This window comes from Oncorhynchus masou, chromosome 8 (assembly GCF_036934945.1).
Source record: "Oncorhynchus masou masou isolate Uvic2021 chromosome 8, UVic_Omas_1.1, whole genome shotgun sequence".
Lineage (NCBI taxonomy): Eukaryota > Metazoa > Chordata > Actinopteri > Salmoniformes > Salmonidae > Oncorhynchus > Oncorhynchus masou.
Window position 1 is genome coordinate 33,827,270 of NC_088219.1, and position 23,064 is coordinate 33,850,333.

Sequence of the window (23,064 nt, forward strand, 5' to 3'; positions counted from 1 at the left end):
TGAAAAATGAGATTTCTTGGATCTCATTTAATAATCTGTCTTCATTTTGGAGAATAATAATTATCTTAAATGCTAACATCAGTTACAGTCATTCAGACATACTGCAGGTTTGTAGTGGCTTTTAAAGTGGACAGACACAACCAGCTGACCAATTCACATAGCTTATACAATGGGTCTAGTTTGCAACCCAGACTTTTTCCTCTGACTCTGCCAAGTTATTCCACTAACGACGGACTGTTCTTTGATTTATCCCTGTGTGCTCTTTGTCTGGGCGCTGGAAAGTGCCCCGGGGTGGGCCTGTGCCATCATCATTAATAAATAAATGTCCTGGTTGAAACGGTTGGCATGGGCCACCGAGTCGCTCTCTCTGACTCACTCTCTGTTTACATCCCTGTTAGTGAGCATTTTATCTTTTGTCAAGATAATCCACCTGACAGGTGTGGCATATCAATAAACTGATTAAACAGCATGATCATTACACAGGTGCACCTTGTGCGGGGACAATAAAAGGCCACTCTAAAATGTGCAGTTTTGTCACAACACAATACCAAAGATGTCTCAAGTTTTGAAGGAGCATGCAATTGGCATGCTGACTGTAGGAATGTCCACCAAAGCTGTTGCCAGATAATTTAATGTTAATTACTCTACCATAAGTGGCCACCAACGTCGTTTTAGAGAATTTGGCAGTACGTCCAACCGGCCTCACAACCGCAGACCACATGTAACCACTCCAGCCCAGGACCTCAACATCTTCTTCACACATCTTCCAGCTTCTCACCTGCAGGATCGTCAGTGAGGGGAGGGGCTGAGGAGTATTTTTTGTCTGTAATAAAGCCCTATTGTGGGGTGAAAACTCAAAACTCCCAAGTGGGTGGGCCTATGCCCTCCTAGGCCCACCCATGGCTGCCCATCTGCCCAGTAATTTGAAATCCAATGATTAGGGACTAATTTATTTATTTCAGTTGACTGATTTCCTTATATGAACTGTAACTTAGCCAAATCTTTGAAATTGTTGCAAGTTGAGCTGTATTTTATTTTTCAGAATAGATAGCGAATGACAATGTTTGCACTCAGAATGACCCCATATGGCTACTGGGCTGGACACAGTTAATTAGGGAAATACCCCATCAGCACTTATGAGTAATTCATGTCATCTGGAGGAGTTACAAGTGTATGTGTGTGTTCTTGTGAGCGTGAGGTTGTGTCAATCTGGAGGGGTTACAGTGATAACCTTCCCCTGTAACTAGCTCATTAAGCCTCTGTTCATTAAGCCTGTGTTCTTGTGGCCCAAACAGACAGACACACGTTAACGTGCTGCTGGTATTGATGTTGCCATGGGAAAGGGCACCTTGAAAACTCTATAGACCACCTGCGAGTGCAATGCCCATAGTCTAGTTTATCGTAACGGTTAGTTGATTATTTGTTCCATCAGTTTCAATAATATTGATTGTTGATGGCTTGTTTGACCTTTTTCAGTTTTGTTTACATTTTCAGCTGAAGTTAAATTATTACATTATCATGCTTCTCACACCCTCATTGCCTAAAACTCTGCACAACATGTTCCTCATGGGACAATGTGTGTCTCAAGGCGGGCTGCAGCCTAGACTAGACTAGCACCCCTATCCATCCCAGTGGTTATAACCAGTGTGACAAACAGGTTGACTTCGTGGGCCTTCAATCTCTCCTCCCTCATCTCCGTCTCTCCTCCCTTCAATCTCTCCTCCCTTCTCTCTGTTCCTCACTATTATTCTACAATGTAGAAATGAGTAAAAAAAAGTAAGAAAAACCCTTGAAGGAGTAGGTGTGTCCAAACTTTTGACTGATATTGTACATTCATTCAGGAAAGAAGGACACCAAGACACACATTCATGATTCTCCACAACATGAGTTTATTGTGGTTCTTTTTGTAGGTTTCCTTTTTAATAGTTGTGCCCTTTACATCAAATGTCCTATAGGAGGGGAAAGGAGATACTGCACGCAAATATCAGAAAAGCACTAAGTAATACTTTGACTTGAAACTAACCGCTACATTAGGTATGAGTTTGGAAAACGAGAGGGAGGATGCAGAGATCACGAGACAATTTTATATCACAAGGCTGCAGATAGTATTAACAATCATCCAAAAGAGAGAAAGATAGAGAGATTACAGGGAACATAGAAAGCAAGGAATACAATAAAGCAGTAGCGTGAGGAAAGGTCAAGAAAGAGTGGTGTGCGTGGTCGGTCGGTCACTATAGTTTGTAGTTGAACTACAGAATGTTTATGTTTATGGTTAAAGGTTCCTGTTGCAGAGCTGTACAGGACAACTGGATAATTGTGTTGCCATGGAGACAGTAACTAAGTCCCTGCCTCTGGTTGGTTGACTGTACTAATTTGTCTACATTGAGAGTTTTCACCTAACAGTGACCGTTTGTTCTGAGTAAAGGATGGTTGTATGTTCATGGCATCCAAATAGGCACGGTCATTTGTGGTTGACATGTGCGGTTGGAGTTTTCTATTGTTCTGTTCATGGCTTCGCGCTACATTTCTTATTATTTGTCCTGGCTTTTAAAGTTTTTTTGTCTTTCACACCTGGAACTCACACCCAAAACAGTCACTCTCCCCCATGTTCTACTCTTCTCAAGGCGTATCTATACAGCGCATTACCTGACTCATAGCGATTTTGGCAGAGGTACTGCCATATTCCATCACAAGGCATCTGACCACTTTTTTCTACAGACCTGTGGTTGGCCGAGGTTCTATACGTCCTCTTTGAGTAGCTACAGGGCCATGGACTATGATGGAGCAGATTTAAAGACCTTAAAACGGCCAACATAGTCAGAGGATGGGGCCGCTCGTTTCACTTTTCACTCCATGCCATAATGGCGTAGCAGGCAACACCCCAAAGACAACCAACTATTAATGTACTGGGCAAAAACTGGTTGAATCAACATTGTTTCCACAACATTTCAAAAATTAAATTAAATTAAAATTCAATTAAATTCAATTAAATTCAAATTCAAGTTACAGTTCAAAAACTGATTGGATTTGCAAAAAGTAATCAACAAAAGCGAATTGACTATTTTTTTACACCCAACTTTGAATCTAAATCTAATCATGTCAACACTTTTTGTTGATTTCATGTTGAATTCACAATAGTTTGACGACTAATTCAAATGTAAATCAAAAGACGTTGAACCGACGTCTGTCCCCAGTGGGGTATGTCTTATATTAATTAGCACAGCCTTGCATTGTTCTTTTGGCAGTTAAGGTGCAGATTTCCCCATCCTTAAAAAGACAAAAAATACTTGGTATATTTTACATTACTCATGCACATTTCTTACGGCCAATCACCCTGCCACAAAGCTATATATAATTATAGTACAGTGTTAAAAAATAAAAAAAATAAAAATTCTAAGCTTAGGAAAGCTTCACAAGCCGGAACATATTGTGGCACATTCAAGCAGTCGCTAGGGCTCCATTTGTGGTTGACACAAAAGGCTGCAGGACGGACTGAGCAGGAGAGTACAGTACATAGAGTTCTATTGCAATCAGTACAACACAAACGTTAGCAGACCATTTCTGAATCTTTCTGAACGTTACAGATATAATTTTGAAACACTGTTTTTCAAATTCAATTGGTCAAGAAACATATTTGACATTTGGCCAACAAGTTCTACTTATTTGTAATGCACGTTTGACCTTGCATTAAACAATTCTCCCGCAAGAAGGTCATTATTTTTATACTGAATTGTATACGTTTAAAATGAATAAATAACAACTTTTAAAAACACTGAGATAAAATGTTTAAAATCATGGCGCCCATTATTAACTAATGGGCAAAACAATCAACAATATTTTGCGCAAACAGAATGGATACACAACGAATGGATCTCAAAATAGTTGCAATGGAATAAGACAGTTAACATGATCCACAGGCCCCTCAGTGCAGTTGAACTTGAACTTGCTCTATGTATTTCTTCATACTCCGTCACTGCAGTGTCAAACGAAACTAGCTCTATACAGATAGAGACAGATATCTGATAGTTGGGGACAAACTCGTTTTATTTTATTTTAAGTTTATGCTGCCTTCTATTTGTCCTCAGTGCATCAATATTTTACATTCAATTCACTTAAGGCCTAAGGCAATAACTTAAATAAGTTCTCCTCGATCCTTTGGTGTACGCAGCTGGATTAAATCAATCTTATATATTAGTTATTTTTCTGGACAGAGATGTAATCAGTGGATTGAGACTGCTTGATGACCTATTAAACTATCACACCCAATATCTAAGTTGTCAGCATGTACCAGAAGAATTTTGACATTGAAATTGGTAGTCATTGGATAAATTAATTTCATCATATCTATTTTTTATTATTGTCAGATCTATTTTTTCCCCAGTATGAACAAGTGTATTCTCATGGATTCTTCTATCTATATGTTACTTGATACATATATAATTGGTGCTCATGGGAAAGAGAGTTTTCTGAATAAATAAATCTACGTCAAGAGCACCAATATATACGATGGGACCTTCTCTTCATGTTCTCCACACTGGTTTAGGTCATATATTTCATGCATACCGGATATTATTATAACATCATACCTTATTGAAAGTGTTCCACAAAGCTGATGCTAACTTGTGTGAGATAGTTTGTTTTGAGTACTGTGGACAATTACATTTGCGATTGTCATTTCAAACTCAAACATAATTGTAATGTAAGCTATGCATTGTTCATTAATGTTGTCAAAGAGCCTTTGTTTAAATGACGTGTTTACATGGTTTATAATCTATGTCTATGTCATCCCTCACCCCAACTCAAAGATACCACTAACAACATGATCCACTTGATCACTAGATCTCTCGGTTACCAGATCCTTTGATCAGGAGAGTCCAGAGGGTTGTTCCAATCTAAATTACTACGACTCCTTCCCTCCATCAGTCCCCTCACTCTGAAAGTGCCTCTTGGAATGTCAATGGAGTGCACACTCCAGTGAAGGGAGAAATGAAGGGAAGAAGAGACGCATAATTTGGAACGGAACGAGGCCCGGGATCAGGTTCACAGCTCTATCTTGCAGGCGGGGAAGGACTCATCCTGCATGACCACGGTGGAGCTGGAGGCCAGCACCATTATGTTCAGGTCCTGCTGCTTCTCGTGAGTCTCCTGGTACCACTCCCTCATCACCTCTGAGTCATGGGTCGGGATCAGGGTCACCTGCCAACAGGGAAAAGAGGTTAGGGTTTGAATACTATTTTTTTTTAAACTCAGAGCTTTGTTATTTTTCCTCTATGTACACTTTTTAAGCCTTGTCTATCGTCTCTATCTGTCTGATACTATGGCATTATAACACAGTTAATTCCGATAGATTTTGACTGTCTCCCTGTACCTGCATGTTGTTTCCCCACGTGGCTTTGCCCTCCAGCAGTGAGTCCAGGACAGCTTTGCTGGGCTCCTGGGCCGTCTGGTCATTGCCACTGACTACATAGTAGGAGGACCTGACCCATTTGAAGAACTCTGCATCCACATTCTTGGCGCTGCAGTGGTTTGGGATGTAAACCAGGTCCATGTATGTGGGAGGGCAGTTGGGTACGGGCATTGCCGCTGCCGCCTTTCCACTACCTGAACCTGAGACAGAGATGTTAGAAAATCAGCGTACATCATGGATGAAAGAAATGTGAAACTATACCGAGGCAAATAGTGCTTAAACCTTAAACTAGTTTTTTTTTAAATCAGAAAAAGAAACAAAGGATCTAAACACATGAGCAAGTATGAAAAGATGAGTGATGAGTACCAGGTCTTACCTGATGTGGCACTTTTCACACCCCTTGACGCAGAGGTATTGGTGGCATTTTTGGCATCTTTCCCTTCTCCTGCACTCTTTTTGGGAGAGGCTATTTCTTTTGAATCCTTTACTTTTGAGAGCCCAGTCTTTCTGGCCGGAGAGGAGGACTTGGTCTTGGTGAGCTTCTTCTTCTTAGCTTTCTCAGCTCCCTCTGCCTTTGAGTCCTTGGTCTTGGTCTGGTTGTTGTCGTCAGGGGGTGGCTTGTCGGCCTCCGGATCCACCATGGTGACATCTGGGTGGGCTGGAGACGGAGCAGAGTCCCTGGGGGCCACGGGAGGAGGATCTGCGTTTCTGTACGTTAGGGTTCTGTCAGTGGGAAGTGTCTCAGAATCATCCTCAGAGTCTATGTTTGCATCTGCGGTAATTGAAGGGCACTCCTCAGTCCCAGGGGGAACATCCGAATCTGTCTGGGACGGGGCAGATTCACTGATGGAGGTTGGTGGAGTCTCTTCACATTGCTTAGCGTGTAGTTTACTGCTGGGGGGTGGAGGTCCTCCATCTGACTTAGCCAGGGGCTTCTCTTCCTCCAGAGGGTTCTCCTCATTCATGAAGTACTCCAGGGGACTGGGGTTTATGAAGGAGGGGGACAGCTCTGTCTTAGGGTGTCGGTATTCACAGGAAGTCACCAAGCATAGGTCAACATCTGTTCTGGAACCAGAAGAAGGGCTCTTCTTGGAGGAGTCTGGTTCCTTGGAGCCACCTGCACACTTCTGATAGTCAGAGAGGTTTGAAGAGAGTGGAAGGTAGGATGGGGAGGGAACCTTGGGACTGACAGGGGATTTGGAATCTCCACATTTGAAGGGATTAGTTTCTGCTCCCAGAGACATCTCTGTTTTCTGTGTGAAGCAAGCATAGGAGGATGAAGAGGGGATGGCAGGGGATTTGTCCATCTGCTGGGCTAAGACGGGTGACATTTCCCTCATCTGACAAGGTGTAGTGGTCGAGGGGGTGGATTGGGATGCATCTGAAGGGGACACAGAGGTGGCGTGACTTGAGTCATTCTCTTTGAAGAGAATAGGCTTGTCCATAGTGGGTGGGCACTGCTCAGCGGGTCTCAAATCATTGTCCTCTGACGGGCTGTAGTCCACCTCTGTCGGCCCATTCTCCGTGGCGCGCAAGCTGCCTGCACAGGTGTGCTCTGGAGACTGTTTGTTGAAGTCCAGGGCTAATGAGTGGTCAGGGGACTCCTGACCAAGTGACATGGTTGAATGTTCCGGGGATTTGGGCTCCTGTACTGGTGTCTTTGATTTGGCCGTCTTTGGTGAGATGTCTGGAGAGATTGACATGGGCCTGGGGCTGTCCCCCTTGGGAGAGATCTCTGCCTCCTGGAAGGGGGTTGGAGTCTGAACCACAGAGACAGACAAGGAGTCCTCCACCTCCGTTGATTGAGGGGAGCCGGCTTCAGCGTGGAGAGCAGGGGAAACGTCATCTGTCGTAGGCTCTGGGAATGAGCTGGTGGCCAGTGAGGTGGTGGAAGCCGAGGCGACGTGTGAAAAAGTGTCCTCTGCTACAGCCTCATCAACAGGGCTGCCCGATTTATCAGACGTGGTTCCCTCTGAGATTGACATTTTACTCTCCTCTTTGAAACCGGCGAAGGGGTTTGTGGATGAGACTGAGTTACTGTCTCTAGCTCCATTTTTCTTCTCGTCTTGACTCAAGTGTATTGTTAACATTTGATCTAAATCAAAGTGTGTCTTTCCTCTTACTGGTGGTGGGCTCTTCATTGGGGAGAGCACCTTCTCTACAGGTGAGGTGTGGTCTGGAATTGGGTCATCCATGGGGCTGACCCTGATGGAATCCTCTTTGTCACCCGTAACCTCTACAATTACAGGACCATGGTCATTTGCAGGTGGTATAGAGCCATACTTCTCATCCACAGGAGACTGAAAGTAAGGTGTGTGACCAGAAGAATGAGGTGAGGTGGTTCCTTCCAATGTCTTGTCATCAGGGCTGGTGGAAGACCCTGCTGCTGCCTTTGATGATCCTGAAAGTGTTGTGCACAGCTCAATTGGTACAGCGAATCCAGAGGGGTATGAGTCAAAGGTTCCTTTGGGAGCTGAAGGGGAGCGTATGAGAGGAGAAGTAGTGGAGAGTGCAGAGCTGAGTCTTGCCGAATCAAGACCAAATTTGTCTGACTTGAATCCTTCCTCTTTGTCCTCTTCCAGTGACGATGGTGGAGATATTGTGGACGCAGAAGCGTGGTAGTCCCTGCCTTCAGTGGCATTACTCTTTGAATGGTCTGACTCTGGGCTGTCCTGTAGTGGAGACAGCCTCTTCCTCTCAAAGTCTCCTAACGTGGTTCCTCCAAATCTGGCCATGTCCTGAGAGGGAGAATCCTCTGTCTCATCGTTAGTGGTTTCATCACTCATAATGTCCCTTGGAGTGGACATTTCATCCATTGGAGTAGGCACACTGGAGATCTCAATAGTTGACTGGGTGTGGCCAGATGTAGCAGTGTATGCCTCGTCTCGGTTCTCATCATCTGAGGCTACTTCGTCGTCGTCGTCGGAGCCAGCTGGAAGGGTCTCATCATGAATAGATGCAGCCGGAGAGAGAGGCTCAGATGTTATGTGAGGGTGTGTCACAGACAGACCCAGCTTCTGTACTTCTCTTTCATTTCTGTTATGATCTCTTACATATTGGTCTGCATCCGCACCCTCATCCTCAGAGTCCTTGTCTTCACTATCCTCAGCATGTATATGCTTGTCCATTTCCCTTCTCATTGGCTCATGGACCTCTTCTGTCTCTCCCTTCTTTTCATAATCTAGCCCAGTTCCCTCATCGTCAAACTTCTCACTGCCGCTGCCACTCAACTTGCCTTTATGCTCCTGTTCCTCTGGGGTCTCCCTGCTTTCTCCTTCATGCTCAGTGGTTGTGATCCCCTCATCCAGAGACTCTTCTGCTTCAGGAGACTCCTTAGAGTGCAGGAGGGCCTCTCTGTGGACCACCACCGGCTCTTCCTCCTGAACGATCTCCTCTTCTTTGAGCTCCTCAAAGTCCTTGGTGAGGTCCTCTGGAGAAGACATCGTGGCTCTTTCTGTCTCAAGGACCTCCGCAGCACAAGTGGCAGCTACCACTCCTGCTGTGACAGCTGCAGCTCCTGCAGCAGCAGATTTAGCATCTGTGGCTTTGGTGTCCTTCTTGGTGATTTTTGGTTTCCCCTTGGCATTAAAAGGGCTTCCAAAGTCTTTCTTTGTAGTGTCATCTTTTTTCAGAGGTTTTGGTTTTGGTGCAACTTTTTTCCCTTCAACTAATGCAGATGAAGCATTTTTTACATCCTTGGATGGCTTCTTTATGTCTTTCTTTAAATCTTCTTTCTTTTGCTCCTTTTTCTCTTCCTTCCTTACCTTCATTGGGGAATTTCTCCTGAAATCTTTGTCTTTCTTTAAAATGTCTTTCTTTACCTCTTCTTTGTTTACCTTCTGTTCCTTTTTGGGTGTTTCTTGCTTCTGTTCCTTTTTGGGTGTTTCCTCCTTTTTAGATGTTAGCTTCTCATCTTCCTTCGCTACTTCTTTCTTTACCTCCTTTTCATCATTTTTCTTTTCTACAGACTTCCTGGGTTCTTTCTTGATAATCTTCTCCTTAAGAGCTTTTTGTTTAATTTCAGGCTTCTTCTTTTCTGGAGTTTCATGTGTCGGCTCTGCTTTAGCCTTCACTTCTTTTTCCGGTGCCTTCGCTTTCTCCTTTTTCACCAAAGGTTTCTCTTTTTTCTCAAATTTTTGGATCTTTTCTCGAGCTGATTCTGTGTCTGTCTTTGCCTTCTCTGGAGCTTCCTCCTTTGACTCTTTCTTGAAACTTTTGCTTGGTGATGGCCTTGAGACTGACTTCAGACTCTCCTTGCTGTCAGTTTTATGTTTCAACTTTGCCTGCTTCAAGGCTGGAGCCAAGTTAGAAGATAGCTCTTTCTGAGTGACAACTGGCTGCTTCAAAAAGTCCAAGTGTTTTAGTTTTTCCAAACCTTCAAGAATGTGATACTGAGTGGCATTTCCAGGGAAAAGAACTCGCACTATCTTCTCTGAAGGGTTTGATGGGTGCCACACGATCAATGAAGATATTGAGGTCATGTAAGAGATTGGGAGCTCTGATTCTTTTCCATTGGGCAGAAGAACAGAGGCTTTGTCTTTCTCACTACCTGTCCACTGCTTCATGAAGTGCTGCAGGTCCTTGCTGGTCTTTGATGGGCTAAGCACATACATCTCAAGCTTCCCCACACCCATCTTCTGAAACAGAATGATGGGTTCGATTGTGTTCCCGACTGGCCTCTGCAGAGGCTCGGGCCTCAGATTCAGCTTGCTCAGGTAATGGAGAGTTTGTGCCACCTCTTCAATGTTTCTCCTCACCCTGAAGTTGGTTTCAGCAGGCTTCCCTATATTCTCAGGAATGTTCAAGAACACAACTCCAATGTCTGGGGATATGAGGTTCTTCACCCAGTCGCCGGTAGCTTGGGATCCATGGGACTGCTCTTCCTCCAGCTCAGCCATCTTCCTCTGGAGCATGCTGTTGATGCCAGGCAGGTTGTCATCCCCGATGTGGGTCAAGAGGATGGAGTCTACCCGGTCTAGGTGTCTCACCAGCTTCCAGAAGCAGGACTTACGGTCGGAGCCCCCGTTGATAAGCATGTTGAACCCGTTCACCGCAAAGAGGGCTGAGTCGCCACGGCCGCCGGGGAAGATGTAGCAGCATGGTTTTGAGAGCTTCAGGAAACCACCAGAGGTTGGTGGCTCCAACATGTCAAATGGCGATGGGATTTCTACTGACTCCGACAGGTATTCTGTGAACTCTGAGAGACCTTCCATCTCTGGGAGTATCAAGGGTGAGTTGAGCTTCATGTTGATGAAATCTTGTAGGTTGTGTTTGTCCAGGTTTGAATTTTTCCAGTCGCCTTGCTCAGGGCAGTAGAGGGCTAGGCTTGCTTTGTTTGCTGGGTGAATAGTGATGAGCAATTCACCAATCTGGGGAAGAGAGAGATATTTCCAGACAAGAGATAAAAATCATGACTGTTTGATCAAACAGAATGTATTTATTAACACAATTATGACAGATAACAGATGAGAAATGTATTGTATTGTATCTGATGTATTGATGAGGGTTGCTCATTGATAGGTCAGTAAACTTCAGCAGATTAAGAATTGTATTACAAACTATATAATTATAATTGTATAGTAATTGTTTAGCAAACAATTTGCTCAATTTGACTCACCTCGGGGTCTGTGAATATATCTATGAAGTTGAAGAAAGAGAATGAGCCGGACTGCAGAATCAGCTCTCCTGTGTCTTCAACGCATTGTCCTGAAAGCACCAGCAGCTTGTGTCTGGCTGTGTCTGAGATCATTTGACAAACCTAGGCAGAAAAAAGGCATCAAACATGTCAGAAAGACATATGTTTCATTGGAGTTTCAGTGCAATTGTGACATGAATCTCTTTTGCAATCATAGTTTATGCGACCGCCAAAACCAGGAATAAATACAAGAAGGCCCACTATGACTTCTGCAGAGTCAAACTAGCAAAAGAACAATATAGGAAAAATGTGAAGTCATATTACACAGGCTCCGACGCCGGAGGCATGTGGCAGGGGCTACAATCCATTACGGATTGCAAGGAAGACCCAAACGTGATCTGCCCAACAATGCCTCTCTACCAGACAAACTAAATGCATTTAATTTGGACAACAACAATGTTGAGCCGGGCCATCACCGACCCAGAGGATTGGGTGATCTCGCTCTCCGAGGCTGACGTGAGAAGGGTCTTTAATCAGGTCAACACCTGCAAGGCCGCGGGCCCCGACAGTATTCCAGGGCGCATTCTCAGAGAATGCGCAAAACAGCTTGCAGGCATATTCATGGTAATTTTCAACCTCTCCTTGTCCTAGTCTGTAATCCCCATGTTTTAAGATGGCCACAATCATTCATGTTCCTAATAACTCTAAGGCTTCATGCCACAATGAATACCACCCTGTAGCACTCTCTTCTGTAATCAAGTGCTTTGAGAGGCTGGTTATGGCACACATTAACTCCTCCATTCCAGCCACCCTAGACCCACTCCAATTTGCATACCGCCACAACAAATCCATAGACGGCGCAATCTCAATTGCTCTCCACACTGCCCTAACCCATCTAGATAAGAGGAATACCTATGTGAGAATGCTGTTCATTGACTACAGCTCAGCGTTCAACACCATTGTCCCCTCCAAGCTTGGCACCAAGCTTTGGACTCTGGGTCTGAACACCTCCCTCTGCAACTGGATCCTGGACTTCCTGACGGGCTGACCCCAGGTGGTGAGGGTAGGCAACATCAACTCCGCCATGTTGACCCTTAACACAGGGGCCCCCACTGTTCACCCACAACTGTGTGGCCACACACAACTCCAAAACCATTATCAAGTTCGCTGACGACACGAAATTGGTAGGCCTGATCACCGGCAATGATGAGTCAGCCTACAGGGAGGAGGTCAGTGACCTTGCAGTGTGGTGCCGGAGCAACAACCTCTCCCTCAACATCAGCAAGACCAAGGAGCTGACCTTGGACTACAGGAAATGGTGGGGCGAGCATGTCCCATCCACATTGAAGGGGCGTCAGCGGAGCAGGTAGACAGCTTCAAGTTCCTCGATGTCCAAATCACTAAAGACTTAAAATGGTCAAAACACACACGCACAGTCATGAAGAAGACTTGAAAAAGTTTGTCATGGGACCTCAAATCCTGAAAGGTTTCTACAGCTGTACCTTGAGAGTACATTGACTGGTTGCATCACTGCTTGGTATGGCAATAACACCGCCCTCAATCGCATGGCACTACAGAGGATTGTGCGGACAGCCTAGTACATCACTAGGGCTGTGCTCCCTGCCATCCAGGACCTCTATATCAGGTGGTGTGAAAAGACGGCCCGGAAAATCGTCAAAGACTCCAACCACAAGCCATGGACTATTTTCTTTGCTGCTGCGTGGCAAGAGGTACCAGTGCATCAACTCTGACACCAACAGGCTCTTGAACAGCTTCTATCCCCAAGCAATATGACTGACGGACAGGACATGTCCCCCAAATTCTGAAATTGCATTTTGTTCGTCCTCAGTTTTATCATTGGAATGTCATACAAAACAAGGCAGCGGTGGGGTAGGCTGTTTTGGGTGTTTATCTGACTGGATTTAGGGCCACTCTGACAGCGGGCTGATGGGCTGTGTGAAGGCAAAACTTCCTGAAGGCTGGCTGCACCAGCACGGGAGAGTTGAGCATAGTTCAGTGTATGTGTTGCGCCCGTTCACCGGCTTGTAAAATAAATAGAAACTGGCTACTCTTTAGTTGACTGATGTAGCTGGCAAGGTAACTGCTGTTTAACTTAACAGAAAAAAAACTAAACTAGTGTTTATTCGCAGTGCTGAGCTAGTATAGTATACCCTCTCGACTGAGGTGAATGAATAGGTGAATGAATAAGCTATGCTAGTGAGTAGCTATCACAGCCTGATCAACTCTAGCCTCTTGTTATCTGTCAGATAGCAATATAAGGTGGCTATTATTACTATCTAACAGCAGATGTTTGTATGGACATGTTTTGTAGCCTTTGTTTTGTCACATTTCAGAAGTAAATGAACTTGGCAAGCATTTGGCAGTTGATGTATCATTAGAGAGAGCGCTGGCTAAAAGTTGGCTTACATTAGCTATTATTTCTGCCTCAATCAAACTAAACCTGAATCAAACAATGAAACTAACAGCCAAATGATTGAAGATTGATAATCTGACCTTTTAATCAGTGCAATGTGATTTGTATTAGTCAGTATATAAAATGTGCGTTATTGATCTGTCAGTTTCCAAAGCTAATTCCCTACTTTTCACATTGGCACAGTAATAAACAGCAATAACATTACAGGCTTCACTGTCATGGTGCACAGTAGAGGTCACGCCCACACCTGCTGGCTTTCTGTCCGACTGTCACGTTCGTTGTAATGATGAGACCAAGGTGCAGCGTGGTATACGTACATTCTCTATTTATTATATGAGCACCGAACAAAAACAATAAAGAACAACCGAACCGCTACTGAAGTGCACAACGACAACTTACTGTAGACAAGAACCCACAAACACCAAAGGGAAATGGCTACTTAAATATGATCCCCAATCAAAGACAATGATAAACAGCTGCCTCTGATTGGGAACCATATCAGGCCACCATAAACATACAAATACCTAGACCTACAAAACCCTAGGCATACAAAAACCCTAGACAATACAAAACTCCTAGACAATACAAAACCCGTAGACAATACAAAACCCCTAGACAATACAAAAACTAGAGTATCCACCCTAGTATCCACCAAAATATAAAGAAATCAGAGATATCTCAGGTCAGGGCGTGACACCGACTCCCACCTGCAACCGCAAGAACTGGTCCCAAACCCAACCGCATTTTAGGCGTAAACTATCGTTCAAAAGTTTGGGGTCACTTAGAAATGTCCTTGTTTTTGAAAGAAAAGCACATTTTTTGTCCATTAAAATAACACAGTATAGACATTGTTAATGTTTTAAATGACTATTGTCGCTGGAAACGGCATATTTTTTATGGAATATCTACATAGGCATACAGAGGCCCATTATCAGCAAACATCACTCCTGTGTTCCAATGGCACGTAGTGTTAGCTAATCCAAATGTATAATTTTAAAGGGCTAATTGATCATTAGAAAACCCTTTTGCAATTATGTTAGCACAGCTGAAAACTGTTGTTCTGATTAAAGAAGCAATAAAACTGGCCTTCTTTAGACTAGTTGAGTATCTGGAGCATCAGCATTTCAGGCTCAAAATGTCCAGAAACAAATAACTTTCTTCTGGAACTCATCAGTCTATTCTTGTTCTGAGAAATGAAGGCTATTCCATGCGAGAAATTGCCAAGAAACTGAAGATCCCATACAACGCTGTGTACTACTCCTTTCACAGAACAGCACAAACTAGCTCTTACCAGAATAGAAAGAGGAGTGGGAGGCCCCGGTGCACAACTGAGCAAGAGAACAAGTACATTAGAGTGTCTAGTTTGAGAAACAGATGCTTTCACAAGTCCTCAACTGGCACCTTCACTAAATAGTACCTGCAAAACACCAGTCTGCTAAATGACTTAAATGTAAATGTAAATGTCAACGTCAACAGTGAAGAGGCGACTCGGGGTGCAGTTCCTCTGTCCAGTGTCTGTGTTCTTTTGCCCATCTTAATCTTTTCTTTTTATTGGCCAGTCGGAGATATGTCTTTTTCTTTGCAACTCTGCCAAGAAGGCCAGCATCCCAGAGTTGCCTCTTCACTGTTGATGTTGAGACTGGTGTTTTGCGGGTACTATTTAATGAAGCTGCCAGTTGAGGACTTGTGAGTCGTGCTGCAATGATCTCTGTCGAGACCTGCATGTCCAGCAGGTTTCCCGCGAGAATGCAGCCCTCTAGTGCAGTCAGTACACAACACTATGCTCATCATGTCTTAGTAGGATCAGATGGTGACAAGGGTCCCAGCAGGATCAGATGGTGATAGGGGTCCCAGCAGGGTCAGACAGCCAGGGAAGACCAGTGTACGGAGCTCAAGTGAATTTTCCATTATATTCAGTGAATGATACAAAGTTCCATCTTGAATTGATGGGTAGACCTACAGTAGCAGTTTAAGATTAAAGTTACAGCCTGGGATCTGGGAATAATGGTCATTTCAATTATTGAACCATTGATTACATTCTTGGATAATACACTGTTCAAAAAATAAAGGGAACACTAAAATAACACATCCTAGATCTGAATGAATAAAATAATCTTATTAAATACTTTTTTCTTTACATAGTTGAATGTGCTGACAACAAAATCACACAAAAATGATCAATGGAAATCAAATTTATCAACCCATGGATGTCTGGATTTGGAGTCACACTGGAAATTAAAGTGGAAAACCACACTACAGGCTGATCCAACTTTGATGTAATGTTCTTAAAACAAGTCAAAATGAGGCTCAGTAGTGTGTGTGGCCTCCACGTGCCTGTATGACCTCCCTACAACGCCTGGGCATGCTCCTGATGAGGTGGCGGATGGTCTCCAGAGGGATCTCCTCCCAGACCTGGACTAAAGCATCCGCCAACTCCTGGACAGTCTGTGGTGCAACGTGATGTTGGAGGATGGAGCAAGACATGATGTCCCAGATGTGCTCAATTGGATTCAGGTCTGGGGAACGGGCTGGCCAGTCCATAGCATCAATGCCTTCCTCTTGCAGGAACTATTGACACACTCCAGCCACATGAGGTCAAGCATTGTCTTGCATTAGGAGGAACCCAGGGCCAACCACACCAGCATATGGTCTCCCAAGGGGTCTGAGGATCTCATCTCGGTACCAAATGGCAGTCAGTCTATCTCTGGCGAGCACATAGAGGCCTGTGCGGCCCCCCAAAGAAATGCCACCCCACACCATGACTGACCCACAGCCAAAACGGTCATGCTGGAGGATGTTGCAGGCAGAACGTTCTCCGCGGCGTCTCCAGACTCTGTCACATGTGCTCAGTGTGAATCAGGTTTTCTCTGGAAAATGCCAAACGTCCTGCACGGTGTTGGGCTGTAAGCACACCCCCACCTGTGGACGTCGGGCCCTCATACCACCCTCACGGAGTCTGTTTCTAACCATTTGAGCAGACACATGCACATTTGTGGCCTGTGGAGGTCAATTTGCAGGGCTCTGGCAGTGCTCCTCCTGCTCCTCCTTGCACAAAGGTGGAGGTAGCGGTCCTGCTGCTGGGTTGTTGCCCTCCTACGGCCTCCTCCACGTCTCCTGATGTACTGGCCTGTCTCCTGGTAGCGCCTCCATGCTCTGGACACTACGCTGACAGACACAGCAAACCTTCTTGCCACAGCTCGCATTGATGTGCCATCATGGATGAGCTGCACTACCTGAGCCACTTGTGTGGGTTGTAGACTCCGTCTCAAGCTACCACTAGAGTGAAAGCACCGCCAGCATTCAAAAGTGACCAAAACATCAGCCAGGAAGCATAGGAACTGAGAAGTGGTCTGTGGTCCCCACCTGCAGAACCACTCCTTTATTAGGGGTGTCTTGCTAATTGCCTATAATTTCCACCTGTTGTCTATTCCATTTGCACAACAGCATGTGAATTTGATTGTCAATCAGTGTTGCTTCCTAAGTGGACAGTTTGATTTCACAGAAGTGTGATTGACTTGGAGTTACGTTGTGTTGTTTAAGTGTTCCCTTTATTTTTTTGAGCAGTGTATAATGTATAAATGTACACCAAGGTAATTCTTTGTCATGCCTCATTTTAGTAGGATCGGATGGTGACAGGGGTCTCAGCAGAGTCAGGCAGCCAGGGAAGACCAGTCTGTGAGGTGAATTTTTGCAGATACAATACTTTATTCTCTCTATACAGCAATCACTGTACAAGCCAAGGGGTTGATAGAGGTCTTGATAGAGGTTTTTCCCGATGACACAAAACATGTCAAACAAAAATTGTGAGGAAGACCTGGGAGACGCTATTGATGATGATGAACGTATACAGATATGTTAGAATGCTCCGTCAGGTTCATATAATCTCAGACATAAATTACTGCAGTTTAAGACCATCCATTGAATGTACAATATGCCAGTGAAACTGAATATCATGCACTCAGAAATTGTATTATTCTGCTGGAAGTGTATAACACAAATGGGGACATATTTGCATATGTTGTGGTCTTGAAGGCTGGCTCAATTCTTTAATCTCAGCATGTCTACAGATTCTCCCTTCTCCCTATTTTTGTTTGCATGGAAATGTTGATACTGGAGACTGTTGTCAGAAGAAACTGTGTGACCTATCATTTATGAACTGTCTGTACTGGCAAAGGTTTTGGAAAACCTGGTGAACTCACAGTTGAAAGACTTTCGTTGTAGTAACTCAGTTTCTATCTCCATTTCAGTCGGGTTTTCAAAGAATTACCTTGGTGTACATTTATACATTATATTATCCAAGAGAACCCTCAATGGGTTTTACCTCGTGAAATAAAGATTAAATAAAAAAAAGATATATACAAAATTAATTGGAAGGTTGGTTATCCACCCACAATGTATGGACGAAATGTCAAGTTATGTACAGTATCACTAGATTTGTTTTAAGATTAAGGGTATACTGTGCAACTTTCATAAGGTCTGGATGTCATATATGGAATACTGTATGACAAAAGGAGTCTACATTGAAAACATGCCCACGTCAGGGGAGATTTAGGCAATTCCTGGTTGCTGGTCTGCTCAGTCCTGGCCCTGGGGGTCTGCTGTACTGCTGTCACTTTGGCTTAACACACCTGAAACCAATAATGAATGTTTCACTAAGATTCTAAAGCTGAGTGGGGTGTGTTAGTTTGGGGCGCTACGTGGCCGTGGACCCCTAGGGGCAGGACGGGGTGACCCAGCTATATTGTGTGCAAGTACTATTAGGCCTATGGTATGAATTATATGGTGGGTGTACTGTTTCTGTGTATTAATGTTTAGGTGTTTTCCAAACCTTTCCTTTGAGGCATAAAAAAAAGATGGGAAGGAAGTTGTGTTGGGGAGAAATTTGAGTTATTGACTAGATTGGTGGGGGTCGGGAGTGTAGGTGGCTCCGGTTGGCTGGGCGGTCTGGCTGAAATTTGATATAGAGGATGTTTTAAAGACAATCAAAAGTTGTATTTGTACTTTATTTGTAAGAGTTGTTCATTTGTTAGGCTATTGGTGTGCAACACAATATTGATTAATGCATTATCATGGATGGAATTTAGTCTTATCAATCACTTAAACATATTTAATGATCTCTTACCTAGCTTGAGGACTGTAGGCATTTTTGCTTACTTTTTGTTGTTCTAAATAGAGATGGCTAGAAGGGCCATGGGTCATATTATATTGTGTAGAAATGCAGGAAATGTTCTTTAGATTTCCCCCCAAAATGGGATGACCCCCAAATAGCACTGCTGGGTGATTTACAGCTTCTAACCCCGAGCCATAAGACTGCTGAACAATTACCTCGACTAACCTGTACCCTGGCACATTGACTCGGTACCAGTACCCCCTGTATATAGCCTCTTTATTGTTATTTTGTTGTGTTACTTTTTTATTAAAAAGTCATAGTCAATCGATCAATAATATAATACTCTTAGAAAGAAAAAAAATACATGTAAAATATGTAGAATCTATGAGAATAGAAAGGTTCGGAACTTTTGTGAAACATCACAGCACAGTTCAAAAATATTTGGCAAATAGAAATCAAAACTGGATGGTGTTCAGAGACAGATGGGAGGAGTTGAGTTGAGCTGAAGGATGGGACTAAAAACAAACAAAACATAACTATTGTAAAATATACTGGGTTCGTAGAAAATGTACAGTGCATTCGGAAAGTATTCAGACCCCTTCCCCTTTTCCAAATTGTGTTATGTTAAAGCCTTACTCTAAAATGTATTAAATATTTTTTTCCCTCCTCAATCTACACACAATACCCTACAATGACAAAGCGAAAACAGGTTTTTCGAAATTTTGCAAATGTATTAAAAATAAAAAACAGAAATACCTTAGTTGCTTAAGTATTCAGACCCTTTGCAATGAGACTCTAAATTCAGCTCAGGTGCATCCTGTTTCCATTGATAATCCTTGAGATGTGTCTACAAGTGGACTGGAGTCCACCTGTTGTAAATACAATTGATTGGACATGATTTGGAAAGGCACACACCTGTCTGTATAAGGTCCCAGAGTTGAAAGTGCATGTCAGAGCAAAAACCAAGCCATCAGGTTGAAGGAATTGTCCATAGAGCTCAGAGACAGGATTCTGTCGAGGCACAGGTCAGGGGAAGGGTAGCAAAAAATGTCTACAGCATTGAAGGGCCCCGAGAACACAGTGGCCTTCTTCCATTGAATGGAAGAAGTTTGGAACCACCAAGACTCTTCCTAGAGCTGACCGCCCGGCCAAACTGAGCAATCGGGGGAGGAGGGCCTTAGTCAGGGAGGTGACCAAGAACCCGATGGTCACTCTGTAAGAGCTCCAGAGTTCCTCTGTGGAGATGGGAACCTTCCAGAAGGACAACCATCTCTGCAGCACTCCACCAATCAGGCCTTTATGGTAGAGTTACCAGACGGAAGCCACTCGTCAAGAAAAGGCACATTATAGCCCAACTTGGACTTTGCCAAAAGGCCCCTAAAGGAATCCGATCATGAGAAACAAGATACTCTGGTCTGATGAAACCAAGATTGAACTCTTTGGCCTCAATGCCAAGAATCACATCTGGAGGAAAGCTGGCACCATCCCTACGGTGAAGCATGGTGGTGGAAGCATCATGCTGTGGAGATGTTTTTCAGTGGCAGGAACTGGGAGACTAGTCAAGATTCAGAGAAGGATGAATGGAGCATAGTACAGAGAGATCCTTGATGAAAACCTGCTCCAGACCGCTCAGAACCTCAGACTGGTACCAAGGTTCACTTTCCAACAGGACAGTGACCCTAAGCACGCAGCCAAGACAAAGCAGGACTGGCTTCAGGACAAGTCTCTTAATGTCTTTGAGTGGCCCAGCCAGAGCCCGGACTTGAACCTGATTGAACATCTCTGGAGAGACCTGAAACTAGCTGTGCAGTGACGCTCCCCATCCAACCTGACAGAGCTTGAGAGGATTTGCAGAGAAGAATGGGAGAATCTCCCCAAATACAGGTGTGCCAATCTTGTAGCGTCATACCCAAAAAGACTTGAGGCTGTAAACGCTGCCAAAGGTGCTTCAACAAAGTACTGAAAAAAATACTTATGTAAATGTAATATTTCAGTTTTTAAATAAGCAAAAAAGTCTAAAAACCTGTTTTTGCTTTTTCATTATGGAGTATTGTGTGTAGATTGATGAGGGAAAAAAACTAGTTAATCCATTTAAAATAAGGCTGTAACTTAACAAAAATACTTTCCGAATGCACTGTATATATTATGTATAAGCTGGAAGTAGAAGCTAAGTGCTGTTGTCCATTAGTTTACTCCTATTACGGTAGAGGTGGTAGGGTTAGGAGAAAATAATGGGTAATATATAAAACTGTATATACAGTACCAGTCAAAAGTTTGGACACAGCTACTCATTCCAGGGTTTTTCTTTATTTTACTACTTTCTACATTGTAGAATAATAGTGAAGACATCAAAACTATGAAATAACACATATATAATCATGTAGTAGCCAAAAAAGGGTTAAACAAATCATCAAAGTAGCAACCCTTTGCCTTGATGACAGCTTTGCACACTCTTGGCATTCTCTCAACCAGCTTCATGAGGTAGTCACTTGGAATGCATTTAAATTAACAGGTGTGCTTTGTTAAAAGTTCATTTGTGTAATTTATTTCCTTCTTAATGTGTTTGAGCCAATCAGTTGTGCTGTGACAAGGTAGGGGTGGTATTGAGAATAAAGCACTATTTGGTAAAAGACCCAAATGCAGCCCAAATAAATGCTTCACAGAGTTCAAATAACAGACATCTCATCATCAACTGTTCAGATGAGACTGCGTGAATCAGGCCTTCATGGTCGAATTGCTGCAAATAAACCACTACTGAAGGACACCAATAAGAAGAAAATACTTGCTTGGGCTAAGAAACACAAGCAATGGACATTAAACTGGTGGAAATCTGTCCTTTGGTCTGATGAGTCCAAATTTGAGAATTCTGGTTCCAACCGCAGTGTTTTCGAGATGCAGAGTAGGTGAACAGATTATCTCCGCATGTGTGCTTCCCACCGTGAAGCATGGAGGAGGAGGTTTGATGGTGTGAGTGCTTTGCTGGGACACTTCTTTGATTTATTTAGAATTCAAGGCACACTTAACCACCATGGCTGCCGCAGCATTCTGAAGTGATACACCATCCCATCTGGTTTGCGCTTAGTGGGACTATCATTTGTTTTTCAACAGGACAATGACCGAACACACCAGGCTGTGTAAAGGCTATTTGACCAAGAAGGAGAGTTATTGAGTGCTACATCAGATGACCTGGCCTCCACAAACACAAAACCTCAACCCAATTGAGATGGTTTGAGATGAGTTGGACTGCAGAGTTAAGGAAAAGCAGCCAACAATTACTCAGCATATGTGGGAACTCCTTCACGACTGTTGGAAAATCATTCCAGGTGAAGCTGGTTGAGAGAATGCCAAGAGAGTGCAAACTGTCACCAAGGCAAAGGGTGGCTACTTTGAAGAATCTGAAATCTGAAATATATTTTTTGGTTACTACATTATATAAAATATAATTTTTTTGGTTACTACATGATTCCATGTGTTATTTAATAGTTTTGATGTATTGACTATTATTCTACAATGTAGAAAATAGTAAAAAATAAAGAAAATCCCTTGAATGAGTAGGTGTGTCCAAACTTGTGTCCAATGTACTGTATATATTTACAAAATTCTATATGGGTGATTGGAAATGATGCAGACAATTACATTGATGGAAGCCACAATATATCTGCAAAGTTAAAGCTGATCTACCCACTAAAATAATTCATAATAATTGTTAATATTTTTGTATTAAGGCCTCCCCACTTCTTTTTATTTATATACAGTGCCTTACGAAAGTAGTCGGCCACCTTGAACTTTGCGACCTTTTGCCACATTTCAGGCTTCAAACATAAAGATATAAAACTGTATTTTTTTGTGAAGAATCAACAACAAGTGGGACACAATCATGAAGTGGAACGATCAAATAAATACTTGTTCTCCCCACTGTATATAGCCCTTTTTCGCACTAATTTGGTGATATCCAATTGGTAGTTACAGTCTTGTCCCATCGCTGCAACTCCCGTACGTACTCGGGAGAGGCGAAGGTCGAGAGCCATGCATCCTCCGAAATAGACCCTGCCAAGGCGCACTGCTTCTTGACACACTGCTTGCTTAACCCGGAAGCCAGCCCCACCATTGTGTGGGAGAAAGCACTGTTCAACTGGTGACCGTAGCAGCGTGCATGAGCCCGGCCCGCCACAGGAGTCGCTAGAGCGCAATGGGACAAGGACATCCCGGCTGGCCAAGCCCTCCCCTAACCAGGATGACATTGGGCCAATTGTGTGTCGCCTCATGGGTCTCCTGGTTGCGGCCGGATGCGACACAGCCTGGGATCGAACCCGGATCTGTAGTGACGCCTCAAGCACTGCAGTGCCTTAGATTATTTATGTACTTATGGAATGTACTTACCTCAGTGCTGACAGCTGCATCTGAAGGGTTGATAAGAACTACTGTCTCGAGAACGCTGCTTTTGTGGTGAAGAATTCTCTGCCCTGAAAACAACAAAG

The 23,064-nt window shown here is 43.7% G+C and overlaps 1 protein-coding gene across 2 annotated transcripts in view; it reads right to left on the reverse strand.

Moving 5' to 3' along the window:
* Nucleotides 1–1,865: 1,865 nt before the first annotated feature.
* The window catches only part of LOC135544562 (microtubule-associated protein 1B-like), a 60,592-nt gene continuing 39,393 nt past the window's right edge, over nt 1,866–23,064 (reverse strand). The window contains exons 3-7 of one of the 2 annotated variants that reach the window (XM_064972277.1): nt 22,967–23,049; nt 11,025–11,165; nt 5,784–10,776; nt 5,369–5,601; nt 1,866–5,196 (exon numbers count right to left, since the gene is read on the reverse strand). In XM_064972277.1, the coding sequence (XP_064828349.1) occupies nt 5,041–5,196; nt 5,369–5,601; nt 5,784–10,776; nt 11,025–11,165; nt 22,967–23,049 (5,606 nt within the window). In that variant the 3' untranslated portion in view covers nt 1,866–5,040. Of the gene's footprint in view, nt 5,197–5,368; nt 5,608–5,783; nt 10,777–11,024; nt 11,166–22,966; nt 23,050–23,064 lie in introns of both variants that reach the window. The other variant, XM_064972276.1, reaches the window with a different exon arrangement.